This window comes from Eptatretus burgeri, chromosome 8, assembly GCF_056783735.1.
Source record: "Eptatretus burgeri isolate ZD-2024b chromosome 8, Ebu_testis_v1, whole genome shotgun sequence".
Lineage (NCBI taxonomy): Eukaryota > Metazoa > Chordata > Myxini > Myxiniformes > Myxinidae > Eptatretus > Eptatretus burgeri.
In genome coordinates, this window is record NC_140968.1 from 40,027,245 (window position 1) to 40,041,302 (window position 14,058).

Sequence of the window (14,058 nt, forward strand, 5' to 3'; positions counted from 1 at the left end):
ATGCTTTTCACAGCTCGAACCAACATGGCAGAACTCTGACCACAAGGTTGACGGACGTTATTACCTCTGCCGCCAAAGGTGAAGGAGGTTATTTTTGTGGTGTACTGATGGAAGATGCTTAGCAGGCAGACACGAGCGGGGGAACAGTCGAGCCGGGCTGTGTTGCACAAGCGCGAGCGCGGGCGTACTTTGCCCGCGGCTCTCCTTTATTACGTACTCCGCACACTCACACGCCGGGTGACTACTGCATTCCTACAACGCCTCAGGCGGCGCGCACTCCTTATATTCCTTGCAGACACGATGACCACGACGACCCCTCCTCCCATCATCATGCCCCGCCCTGCATGCCCGCAGGCTTCACCACACTCCTCCCTCCTAAAACTATGATTATTAAATGATCACCATCATAATAAGCATAAACAGCATGAAGGACTACGGTATAATCGTAGACAAGACCCAAAAAATGAAAACAGCGAAGTATAACAGCACATCACATCATATAATGCGTGAAAGCGAGCTAATGGAGCTGCCACGGCCAGGTTCCGAAGACGGAGGTGCACACAGCACCTCCCAAACTCTGGCCGCGTTACCGATATGAAGCAGCAAGGCGAAAAGCACAGCAGCCCTACACAGCGGAAACGCCCCCAGGCGGCTCATGCTGACATGGCCCTCGGCGAGGCCGCGGCAATCTCCCGAGCAAACCTCCCCCGGCACCATCAAACGCCTCCGGCCCACAAGGCGGCACACCTCCCCCAGGCAGACCTGAAGCAGATAAACATTCCGAGGCCGGAAGCCCGCTGTCTGGAAGCCGTGGCGCCAGCGCCAGACTCGATTGACCTTGGATGGGGGCGCTGAACAGCTCCGCTGGCTGGACGCACCCAATGCTCCATAACAACCCACGCACCACAATCAGTTGAGATGCCAATGCCCGTCTAAACGGCCTTGAGCGAACACAGAGAGCTGCGCCCGCAACCAGAGGTGGGGGTAACGCCGACCAGCGCACCAGTCCTGGCTCCGAGTCGATCTCCGAGACCCACACGGCAGTTAGACGGTAGCAATTCCATTTAAACCACACTTCAACCATAGGCTCGTTATAAATCACTACGAACATCATTTGAACCATTGCAAACTAATTTTTCCGTACAGCGCGTTCTTTCGACCAAATCCCTGCACATGACAAAGCAACTACCCATGGCCCGGGGCAATGGAAGGCCAACCCAACCTTTTTATTCGCCACCACCGCTCCCAAAGCCACCACCTCACATTGGCCATACTGCAAAACCCATCGATTGATCTCCGCCAAACCCACTCTCACACAGGAACTGTTGGCATTTATTTCAACAACGCTAAACTGCATCACTAGAGCAAGGAAAAACAAATATGCAATGAACAGCAACCCACAACCCACATCACGAGTCCGCCTCTTGGTTGTTGCTTCGATGTTGTGACTCGCGACTTCCTTTAACGCCACGGGCTCGCTGCAGCTCGCCGTCGAAGCTGCCCGAACAACACCGGCGCGCATTGCCCCACGAACGCTGCCGAAGCGCGGGAACTCATCGCGAGAGCTGATACGGCTCCTGCTGCTCCCGAACCGCACATCACCGCTGCAGGCAGCAACGAACGGCCGCTCCCGTTGCATCGACGCGGCTCCCGCCGCCAGAACCTCGCCCTCGGTACCCGACGAAAGCATCGAAGAGAGCACCGGCACACCTGGAGGTACGAACTGGAGATCCAGCCCGAGGTGCGCCAGCCAGTCCCGACCCAAAAGGGCGGGCCCCTCCCCTCGCACCACGAACACCGAGAGCCGGGCGCGTCGACCTCGGTAACGCACTGAGACGTCGGCCCTCGCAAGCGGTGCAATCGCTTCACCGGTGTACGTGTACAGCGACAAGGCCGTCCCGACTAGGCGAACACCGCAAAGACCATGAGTCGCCTGCTCGCCCATGACCGACACTGCAGCTCCGGTGTCCACGCAAAACACGGTCGGCTCGCCATTCACTTCGACCTCCACCATGAACGGCGTCGTCATCTCCGGACCCACGGAAAACAGACTCAACCGTGGTTGCATCTCCTGCTCCGGCCCGCCGGCATCGCCATGCCCCGGCTGCAGGCCGATCTCCAGGTCACTGGGGTCCTCCCGCACCTCGTCATCCAAGACCCCAACGGAGGCCCCCGCCATCCGACACACACGCTTCAAATGTCCCACCTTGTGACAATGCAAACACACGTTGTTCTTATACGGGCACATTCGTCGCAGGTGCGGACCCCCACAACCCCAGCACCCATGGAAATCCACCTCGCTCCCGGTGCGACCGTGCTGCGGTGCGCGCCCTCGTCCCGCACCGCCAGACGCGCGTGCGACCTGCGGCACCTGAGTCATCGCGCGGACCCCGGGCTGCGCGACCTGTGGCGCCTGGGTCATTGCGTGAACTCCGGGATGTGCGACCTGCGGCATCTGGGTCACCGCGTGGACCTCGGGACCAGCCGACATGCCCCAGCTGGAGCTACTCATTACGTCCTGGCCAGCGATGGTGCGGACATCCGTGAGCGTCTGCTCGACAGACGAAGCAGTCCCGACCGCCGAGTCGAATGTGACGTCGGTCAACCGCAGGATGGCTGCTACCATCTTCGCGTCTCGCAGACCAGAAATAAAACGATCTCTGAGTCGTGCCGGACGCTCCTCTGCCGTGAACTTGCAAAGCACGGCCGAATGCTTCACCCGTGCTACGAAGTCTGCAACGCGCTCCTCGCCACCCTTCGCGAGGTGATCGAACTGGAACCGCGCGAGCTGCAACGACTTCTCTGGCGCCAAGTGGGTCTTCATTTTCGCCACGATGTCCTGAAACGATAGCCCGTCATCACTGGGCTTATTTGGAGCCACCAAATCACTCAGCAGCTGGTAGTGCTCCGTTGATAGCGAGGCGGGCAAGATCGACTTGCGTTTCTCTTCATCATCTACATCATTCGCACGGAAGTAGCACCCCAACTGTTCAGAAAACAACTCGAAGTCATCTCCCCCGAAAACGGGTACGCGCCCGTGCGCCGTGCCCCGACCTTCTGCCATGCTCGTGCTGGCAAGACCCTTGGCTCCGTAGCCTGGAACCGCACGGGTTATTCGCTGCCGCCCTGCACACGCCAATCCGAAGATCCTCGTCAGCCAACTGTGGTGTACTGATAGAAGATGCTTAGCAGGCAGACACGAGCGGGGGAACAGTCGAGCCGGGCTGTGTTGCACAAGCGCGAGCGCGGGCGTACTTTGCCCGCAGCTCTCCTTTATTACTTACTCCGCACACTCACACGCCGGGCGACTACTGCATTCCTACAACGCCTCAGGCGGCGCGCACTCCTTATATTCCTTGCAGACACGATGACCACGACGACCCCTCCTCCCATCATCATGCCCCGCCCTGCATGCCCGCAGGCTACACCACACTTTTCACCCATTTCTGTCTGTTTGTCTGTGTACAGGTTGTCTCAAAAGTTGTGGATAGATCGAGATGAAATTTTGTGGACAGGTTCGGTGTGCGACAAGGACAAACTGATTGATTTTGATGAAGATCCGGATCCGGATCCGACTACTCGAATTTTTTTCGTGATTCTTCACCATTGAGAAATAGGGCCAAAAAGGATATTTAGCATGATATATCAAAAAGTTGTGGACGGATCCAGATGGAATTTTGTGGACAGGTTCAGTGTGTGACAAGGACGAAATGATTCGATTTTGGTGAAGATCCGGATCCGGATCCGGATCCGACTACTAGAATTTTTTTCAGTGATTCTTCACCATTGAGAAATAGGGCCAAAAAGGATATTTAGCACGATATATCAAAAAGTTGTGGACGGATTTGGATGAAACTTGGTGGACATGTGGACATGTGTGTGTGATAAGGAAGAAATGATTCAATTTTGGTGAAGATCTGGATCTGGATCAGGATCTGATGATTTTTTAAATTGAATCTTCACCATTGAGTGATCGGGCTAAACTAATATAAAGCACGATATCTCAAAAAGTTGTGGAGAGATTCGGATGAAACTTGGTGGTCAGGTTGGGTGTGTGACCACGACAAATTTATTTGATTTTGGTGACGATGCGGATCTGGATCCGACTACTGGAATTGTAAAAGTGATTCTTCATCATTAAGAGATAGGGCTCAACAACGATAGATAGCATGATATTTCAAAAGTGTATTGGGCCAGATATGTTATCGTGGATCATTCATTACAGGGCGGAGGTATGCGCTCTACCGTGTGCCCTCCGAGGGTTTTTAATTTTTTTATCTATGTCGAAGTGACGGGTGGATAATGAAAGAATGCAGATCACACAAAAAGGTTAAACAAAGCAATGTCGATGTCGTCTAAAAATATTGTTACGGCTGTGGAAATTCACAAACCACCATTCAGGTCCTGTAGGTGAGATAACTCTAAGTACATGTGTAGTCAGCCCCAAACCCGTTGTTTAGAGCGAATTTATGTGATTCATTCTAGCTGCGACGCTTTGAGTTAGGCGTTTTTCTGTTCTATCTTTTTTGAATCAACCGCCATAACCATCAAACCACCACCGATAAACCCTCCACCACCCTCACCTCTCTCCTTCTACGGCCATTCCCGCATCACCTGTGAACACTGAGCGTTGGGCTGTCTTGGGCTCGTTCAAGCGATATGCACCGAGCCGCGAGTGCAAATAGCGGCCTTTCCGAGGGAAAATTTGAATCAAGAATGCTACACGCCCACTTCTGATCCGTCCAATCAGCAAGCGCGGAGCAGCTTGCCCTCGCCTCCAGGCGCTTCCGTGTGAAATCTAAATATGCAAATTCAAGGATCAGGGGAGGTTCACGCCCACTTTTCCTCCGTCCAATGGGTGAGCGTGGCTCCGCCCCCGAGCTCATCCTGATCCGGAAATTTGCATATGGGTTCTCCTGCCGGCCTATAAAGCGCCGAGCACAAGGCGAATCGTGGTACGAAAGGGAGAGTCAGTTTGGAAGAGCAGAGAGTTTTGACAGAGTCAGTTTTGGTGACAGAGAGTGGAGTCGGGAGACGAAGGCGTCGAGTTGGGTTCTGCAGTCGGCTGAGGAGAGTTGTGGCAAGAGGCCAAGGAGCTCGGGTCTGAGGCGAGAAGGACGGCGGTCGGCGACGAGGTCGCGGCGGGAGATCGCTCGTCGCGGGACCCAAGCCAACCAGCCATTCTCCCTCCCCCAGAGCATCAACAATTCCCCATTTTCCCCCGCGCTGAGATAGTGCAACAAGGGGGCCCCGTTCCCACCCCACTCCAAACGTCGTGCCAACGAAACGCGCGAAGGAGCACGGAGTTGGGGCACAGCCACGCGGACGTCTGCGGCTCGTCCGCCAATGCGCCACGAGGACGCGGGTAGGACCCACCCGGTCTCGCGGACCTGACCGCTCCTTCAGGTCCCGCGCACACATTGGCCTACAGGCCCATCTGCCCCCTTGTCTATGAGGGTGGCTTCTTTCCTTTGCTTTTGAGTAAATGTGTGGCACCGTGTCTTGTAAAGTAGAACTGTGTAAGTGTTGCCGTGTGTACGCGTATTCGGTTGTAACTCTGCATCGTCGTCTCTTTTGTTTACCTGATATAGGTGCATTCTGACTGTTTGGCTGTATATGTGTGCTTTCCGTGTGCCACGTAATGTGGCATTGTGTGAACTGTTTTCCCGTTTTGCTTCGTCTTGTCTTTATTGACTCTCCGTCCTGCTTCACGTAAAAGGGTTCGTAGTGGGCTTAAAACGCCCGATAATTAATCGGAACCGTCGAGGCCGATGATAACACCGCTCGGTTATCCCGATAGCACGGAACGGACCGCTTAAGCGGTTTGTGTCCGGAGTCGGCCTGCGGCGAGGTACGATCGCCCGGTCAACCATCCGCGCAGGTACTTAGGTAGATCGAATTTGGCGAGCAACCCTATCCTGCGCAGGTGGGCAATTGGCACGGTCGTGGTGGGGTTAAACCCCCACCCATGACTGGCTCCCGGCGTTGTTCCGAGAGGGTCACGACGGAATTGTCCGTTCCGGTGGGCGAGGCGGCCACCATTCGAGTCGAGCGGCCGATCGCACGCCGGCGGGCACGAATTCGCAACAATATAATTGCACATTTTCAGCAGGCGAGGCACCGCCTGAGACATTGCATTGCAGCGCGGGACCAAACATCTCAATTGATGTGTTCAGATTGATAGTATGGGTAGTTTTGCTGTGTTTCGCTTTGGCTTTGAAGTAAAACATCAAGCAGCTTGTAGGGTGCTTGCCAAGTGGGTTAAGCACTCAACCAAGCACTCCAACGAAACAGTTGAAAAGGAATGGCTAGCTTGGCAAGCAATTCGCGACAGGTTATAATACATCACTCAGAGATGCCTGGAATGTCAAACGGTGTCAGAATTGGACAAATGAACACTTTCCTAGCAGTCAGAATTGCTGCTAAGGTCAATTCCGCAGTTTAAATTTTGAAATTTGCTTCAGGTTGAGAGGTTCTAGAGGTTATCGCATGTGCGGAAATTAAATTAAGCCCCAAACACTGGCATCTCTGGGCATTTATAAGTGATCTGTTGGAATGAAGATGAACCATTCGATGATATGAGTGAGGAAAGTGAAAAAACATTTTTGAGTGCTTTATCGTTAAACTGTTGTGGCCTGTTCCAAGTCAAGGTATTGTTGAGCAAGCCAAAATAAATGGTGAATTAAGATCCCAGCGAGGGAGAGCATGCTGACCCAGGATGTAGTCTTGACAAAGGATAATTAAATAAGTCCCTAAACTATCTTCAAAAGGGGTGCTTGAATTTACCCAAACACCCAGTTTTCATTCATGCACCACCTTGGAGTTCCCTAAGTGTGCATGCAAAGTTTTGGACCACGAGGTTTCATGGTTTTGGAGGAGACATACTGTCACACACACACACACACACACACACACACACACACACACACACACACACACACACACACACACACACACACACACACACACACACACACACACACACACACACACACACACACACACACACACACACACACACACACACACACACACTCGTATAGATAGATTACATGGTAATGTTCATGTGTTGGTGTAATTACCAGCATTTGATTTCTGAGATGGTGTTTCTTCTCCATCATATACCATCTACATCATCATTGGATGTTAAGAGAATGGGTTTGTCATGAGATAGGAAGACTCATAATGATACAATGCTATTTAATCAGCCCTAAGAAAGGACCATTTGGACTATCTTGTCTCTATAATTATTATTCCATGTCAGCCATCATTGCCCAATTTAATTCCACCAGGCAGCTGAAAAAAATGTGTCAAGATAATTTTTGTGGTCCTTTTTGTTTGTTTGTTTCTTCTAAATTGGGGACCCATTTCTGCAGTAAAGCATTATTCTTGATTCAAATCTAACACTCCCAATGACTCATATTTCCTAGGATATAGTCAAACCTGCAATATTGGAGGATTTACTGCCAGTAAGCCCTCAAATATTGTGGGTTGTAATATCACGGATTTCAACCAATTGCGGGCAACCTATTTTGTTCTAATTTAGTTATCAGTGTATTTCATTTCGGCCAATCGTGGTTTTTGAGCTGAGATGAGTCATTGTTTGTGTCCGCTTGTATGATTATCTCTCATTACGAGCCTTTTGTTGTTTCTCGCACATCTTTAATTGTAGTCATCAGACCTGCATTTGGAACAAAGATAGGGATAGGGCAGATAGGACCAAAATGATATCTTGCCAGTTGGCGAGTAGGGCGGTGGGAAGAGCCAGCCGGCGAGAAGGGCAATGGGTGGAGCCAGCAAGCGAGAAGGGTGGTGGCTGGAGACAGCAGGCGAGAAGGGCGGTGGCTGGAGACAGCAGGCGAGAAGGGCAGTGGCTGGAGACAGCATGCGAGAAGGGCGTGACTGGAGACAGCAGGCGAGAAGGCCAATGGGTGGAGTCAGCAGGCGAGAAGGGCGTGACTGGAGACAGCAGGCGAGAAGGCCAATGGGTGGAGTCAGCAGGCGAGAAGGGTGGTGGCTGGAGCCAGCAGGCGAGAAGGGCAGTGGCTGGAGACAGCAGGCGAGAAGGGCGTGGGTGGAGCCAGCAGGCGAGTGTAGAGGTCGAGAGCGAAGCAAGGTGAGACAGTGAACGGCTTCGCGGTCCGCCTTTTATAAGCCCTGTGGTGTAGGGTGGGGTGACTATCCGAAGCGAAGCGTCGTCACCATAATTGCGTGCTCCTATTGCGCTCCGGGCTTCCCGTTGCCCGGCCCTTACAGTGGGAAGTGGTCTCATTCACACATCCAGTGAGACATGGCCGAGCTGTGGAATTGTCTTCCACCAAACACCACGACATTAATCTCCTTGCACCGAACTCTCAGGCCTTGTTCCGGTGACTGGCTGAGGCTTACGTCAGTCCTGCATGCTCGTTCGGGCACCGCCGGTGCTCTGCGGTTGGCACTTGTCAATGCGCTTGTTCTGTCTGCACGCCTCAGCTGGGTGGCGATGCATCGAGGTGGAGGTGCGAGGAGGCACAGGATGACCTCTGCCATTTGCGGGAGATATTGGTGGCCGAGTTGGCGAGCAACGGTCGATGGTGAGACACCGTTGTAAATCAGCGCACAGACCCGAATAAATGTGTGCGCCATGCGCGTCCCGTACAGTGCGGTGGTGATTATCACAGCGCTGCGTACTTTTCTGTTATCGTGCATTTGTGTCTGCTTCACATTGTATCATGGATTGAAGGAAAGGGTTGGATGTAAATCAGGGTTGAAAAGAAGACAGATATAATTATTAGATGCAGATTCGAATGAAAGGGCACGCCCCGCGTGTCCTGTCCAGTGTAGGTGGAGGTTATCACAGGGTTGCGCGCGTCCCATACAGTCTGGTGGTTGAGAGTTTCTCATCGTGATTTTCACAGGCGGCCATCTGGGTGCGGTGCCTGCTTTGACTTATTTCATTGATAAAAGGAAAGAGTTTGAATGAAGATAGAGATATAATTAGACCAAGCTAGAAGATCCAAGCAACGCACTTCATCCCGTTAACCAATTAGACATGAGGGGAAGGTCTAATTGCACGTATACAAACAAAATAACTGTCTGGGAACACTGTATGTTGTGTGCCATTGCCTTTGAGGCATGTGGTTTTCAGAACTGCAACAATATATATATATATACACACACACACACACAAGCCGGTAGGCGGCGATGGGTCGCCGAGCATGGAAACTATAAGATATAGAGCAAAATGGATGTCATATAGCGGATAGGGAATCCCCTTAAGATTATGCATCTCAAATCTCATCCAGTTCCATCCACTGATAACTACTCGGTATCCATTTGAATGAAAAGTACTGAAAATGCGGTTTGAAATCGGAAATCCCCAAAGTTTGAGGGGGTGCTGTGGGTGAACAAAGATCTAAATCGAAAATCCGGCTTGATTGTTTGTGCACAATGTATTCCAGACGATTAGTGTGAACTTTCATGACCATACGACCATAACCCTAGGAGGAGTAGCATTTGGTGCGAAGGCACCTCCAGCTCTCGCATATTATCGATTTTTGCACTATGGATGAATTCTTGCGTGCTCCTAGATGACAATCCGTGATTGCGCTTGTTCTGTTAGTGATTTGTTAGTATCACTAACAGAACAGTATCACTAACAATAGTGATACTACTGTTAGTATCACTAACAAAAAAAATAAGCGAACGAGAAAACGCAGCAACCACGACGAGAGTATGCTCGCGCGAAACTAAATAAATCAATGAGTACTACAACCGATTTTGCTTAGGTATATAATGTATACCTAAGCGAAATCGGTCAATATGTCCTGAGGCAAAGTTGTAGTACTCATTGAGTACCATGAACCTGCAAAGTTTCATTCGTATGGATGCACTCACCTGGTCGCTTGGGGGCATTCAATTTTCGCCAATTTTCACGCATACCCTAATTGTAGGGGGCGCTGCAGGTAAAATATTCCATATATCACAAAAACAGGAATATATTTGATAGAGTGTCACCTGTAGATCATTCGTGCCAAATTTCATAACCTTACGTGGGACAATGGCTTTCGGAATTGATTTCGCGTGAACGGTACTGGTTTTGAAGGTTTTTTTCAAACTTAGGGAACCAAAGTGTCCCTAGCAACCATCACAATTTCCAAAGCACTAGGTCATAAGATGTACCTACCATCCGAGTTTGGTCAAAATCCGCCCACGTTTACTACCAATTATGCTGATGACAAACAAACAAACATCCAAACAAACAGACAGAATTACTGAAATAAGGGTCACCTATTTTGGCGACCCAATTATATATATATATATATATATATATATATATATATATATATATATATATATATATATATATATATATATATATATAAATATATATTGTTTGAATTTAAATTTGCTCCATGGAAACTGTAATTATCACACAATGTAGTGAGAAATATGTTAGTTTTGTGTTTGGAAAACCACCACTTGTAACCAAAATTAAGTGATAATTTATATAATGTATTGATTTGTTTGGTAATTAATTTTTTTTCCTGAAGGGAGATTTGCAATGCCTTCTGAGTATATCTACTGACTGGGTATGTGCACCTTTGTTATGACCTTTTGGCAGGTGAGATTCATAGCAGCAATGCTTTGCAGCAATGCAGCAAAATCTCATCAACTCATCACCCATCACCAATGGCCACTCCAAAATCTGACCTCATTGAACATGAAGAGCCCATGACACGGGGTTATAAAGATCTTCAGGACATGAAATATAAAGTTGCACCTTCACCTGAGCATCGAGAGCTGCCGGATCACCAGCCATCTTTACCAGCTCAAAAACCAGACTCTTTTAAGCGTAAAGAGAGGAATTTTCATATGATAAGTCCTTCAGACTCGAGAACTCATCTGCAAGCACAAGAGAGTGAAGTGGAGGACGGGAAATGGCCTGCTCATGGTAAGGCTGAGATTAGTGCCCCTTTATAAAGCATATTCACTTCTATCAGCCAATTGGAATAAACCTTGAATTGCACTTTTGAATTTTTTTTGTTTCATAAAACCATGGTGCGACTGACCATAGCTCAGAAGAAACAAACTCGCTTTTGAGCTGTCTCATTCGGGTTTGATTATCAGCCTTACTTTAAACTTTTGTCCTGGTGCTTCACAGGCAGGATGTTGCATCACTGAGTACATACTTTGGAAGGGATGTTAATCATTAGCTTGTGGATATTAAAGATGCCATGGTACTCGTACCTTTCTAGAAATGTGGACCATTATGTGCTGGTACTCTGGCCAAATTCTAAATTCTTGCCCTAATTTGTGGTCTGCTGCATTAGCGGAATATGCATGCCACTAGAGTTGATGCAACCATTGAATGAAAAATAATGCCATTTATATTTTCCAACTTTCTCAACTGTTTAGTTTCATGAAGCATTAAAATATCATGTTATAAAAAGCAATAAATTGAGTATATGTTGTGAGGAGGAGGGATGAGATCAATTTTAATTTTGTCTTCAAAAATACTCAAATGTTTGAATTTCTATTGTTTAAAAAATACAGACTGCAGTTCATGGAAGAGCAGAACGACCTGAGGAGAGAGGAGAGGAGGGGGGTGGGGGGGGGAGTGTAACGTATGAACAGGCAATGTGGGTCAATATAGATGGGATGATGACAAACAGATGCACCACAGCATAAGGATAGGAGTTGTAGGAGGATGGTGGGAATAGGGTCTCGGAAAGATTTCCAGTGACATAGCCCTGACCTCTTGTTTGATATCGGGGACATCCATCAATTGCTCACACAGGAAGCAGCACTTCTAAGGTGGAGTGAGCAGGGCAGAAACCAAATTAATGGTTGGAGATCAAAGAGTAGAGAAAATATTTGTCTTTATGTCTGTTGTAATTATCAATTCCATTATTTTGCAGATGATGATGAGAAGGCTGACTTATTTGTAATTGAGAAGGTCAGTTTAACAGTGGAAGAATCAAAAGAGGGTATATTTTCTCCACCTTAGCAGGAGGGTAGTTCCCTTGCTGTGGGATGTTTTCAGTTAGGGGATGTAAGATTCCAACAGGAAGAGAGGGATTGGGGACATTTGCCTTTTCTGCAAAGACTAATCTCCTTTTCTTTTCTGTTCTCCTGTCCTGGATGCAACAAAACTAGGCATTAACCAGAAATACTGTACTTTCATTTCAAGGCTCAAATTTTATCACCAAAACATATCCAGAATTACCAAGGCCATGTTGTAATGGCAATGTTCAATACCATTCTTATAGGTCAGCAGTTGAAGCAGGGGTGGACCAACCAGGATCTGCTGGAGGAAAACAGAACACTCAAGCTGATGGTGCACCGTTTGAGCTTGGAATTGGGACATTATCGCGCACAGCGTGGCTTGAATGAAGAACAGGTAAAAGCTTTACATTCTTACCTTTTCTGCAAAAGTCAACTGGACAAGGAAGGGAACCAATCACATAGATATTAAACTTGCAGCGATGTATTTGATTTTTCAATATGCTGACCTATTCTGGGTGATGAGAATGGTGGTGGCTCAAGGTTTTACTATTCTTTTATAATTTCTGAATTGTCCTCTTATGCTTTCCTTTGGAAATTTACTGACAGACATCAGAGTACAAGAGATGTATCCAAACCCCCTACTTGAGCTTTGATAATAATAATTTGCAAAAGGTGCAAATGCTAAATTTGAGGATCGTTGCCTTTAGATTTTAGTTGCACAGATAAATGTAATCCTTTTAATTGTCATGTTCTTGGAAAATTGTCCTCTCAGCCTCTCTGTCAGTGTTAACTATCCTATCTGTTGTTTAACTTTTTCTTGAGCCTCGATAGAGAAAGACAATGAACAACAATTAGTGATGGAAGAATTGATGAAGAATGGAATTGCAATTTCCATGCGAGTTATAATACACTGATGACTTAGTATTGAATGCTGAAAGTGAAAAGAATTGAGAGATGTTTCAAATATGAAAAAGTGCAAGAGAAGAAAGCTTTAGGTGTCAACATTAACTGGCATCCGTTGAAGACAAAGTCTTCGATATCCCCGCCATAGTAAATGAGGACAAGTAGCAAAAGGCACCAGTTCAATTTATTCTTGATGTGTGTACCAAATTTCATAAAGAAATAGTTAATAGTTTTGCAACTATGCTCTGGAAACAAAGGTTAACCTCAATTATTTCTTAATACCCAATTTGTTTCCATGGAAAGTGACAGAAATTTTTTTGGGGAAAATCTCTAAATATCAAAAGGCACCAGTTTACCACTTGCTTGATATGTGTACCAAATTTCGTAAATATATCTTGAGGGGATTTGTAGTTAATCTCTGGAAACGAAATGTGACGGATGGACAGACGGACGGACGGACGGAACCCATTTCTATATCCCCCCCAACTTCGTTGGTTGGCAGGGGATAAATAATAAAACGAAGGTTATGGTGAGTGGTGAAGAAGGAAAAAGAAAAGGAGGTGGACAATGGCTTAGTTAGTTCAATATTGGAAAAGGAGTTGGATGGAATTCAATTTGATGTTGGCAGTGTTGTCGATGGAGTCAGAAGAGGTGCAATGGCATCATTATAGTTGGTATTTTCATATGTAAACTAGAAGGGCACTTGGTAGAGCGCACACCTCCACCGCGAAATGCCTGATCCACGAGAACATATCAGGCCCAATACATTTTTGAAATACCATGCTATACAGTACGACATCATTTTGGCCCGATCTCTCAATGGTGAAGAATCACTTAAAAAAAAAAAAAAAACTTTCTCATATCCAGATCCGGATCAGGATCTTCACCAAAATCCAATCAATTCGTCCTTGCAACACACCCAACCTGTCCACCAAGTTTTGTCTGAATCATTCACAACTTTTTGACATATCCTGCTCTATATTGGTTTTTCCCTATCTCTCAATGGTGAAGAATCACTGAAAAAATTCTAGTAGTCGGATCCAGATCCGGATCTTCAACAAAATCTAATCAGTTTGGTCTTGTCACACACCGAACCTGTCCACAAAATTTCACTTGGATCCGTCCACAACTTTGTGATATCCTGCACACAAACAAACAGACAGAAAG

At 47.7% G+C, this 14,058-nt stretch overlaps 1 protein-coding gene and 1 long non-coding RNA gene across 11 annotated transcripts in view; one reads left to right on the top strand and one right to left on the bottom strand.

The window, feature by feature from the left end:
* The window catches only part of CEP89 (centrosomal protein 89), a 159,772-nt gene that overhangs the window by 54,070 nt on the left and 91,644 nt on the right, over positions 1-14,058 (top strand). For 8 of the 9 annotated variants that reach the window (XR_015060850.1, XR_015060851.1, XM_085891686.1 and 5 more), the window contains 2 exons: positions 10,604-10,933; positions 12,252-12,382. Coding sequence is in view for 7 of the 9 variants with exons in the window: in XM_085891686.1 (XP_085747812.1) it covers positions 10,604-10,933; positions 12,252-12,382 (461 nt within the window). In the remaining 2 variants the exon portion in view is untranslated. The remainder of the gene's footprint in view (positions 1-10,603; positions 10,934-12,251; positions 12,383-14,058) is intronic. The other variant, XM_085891689.1, reaches the window with a different exon arrangement.
* The window catches only part of LOC147021588 (uncharacterized), a 44,974-nt gene that overhangs the window by 26,698 nt on the left and 4,218 nt on the right, over positions 1-14,058 (bottom strand). The window lies entirely within an intron of this gene.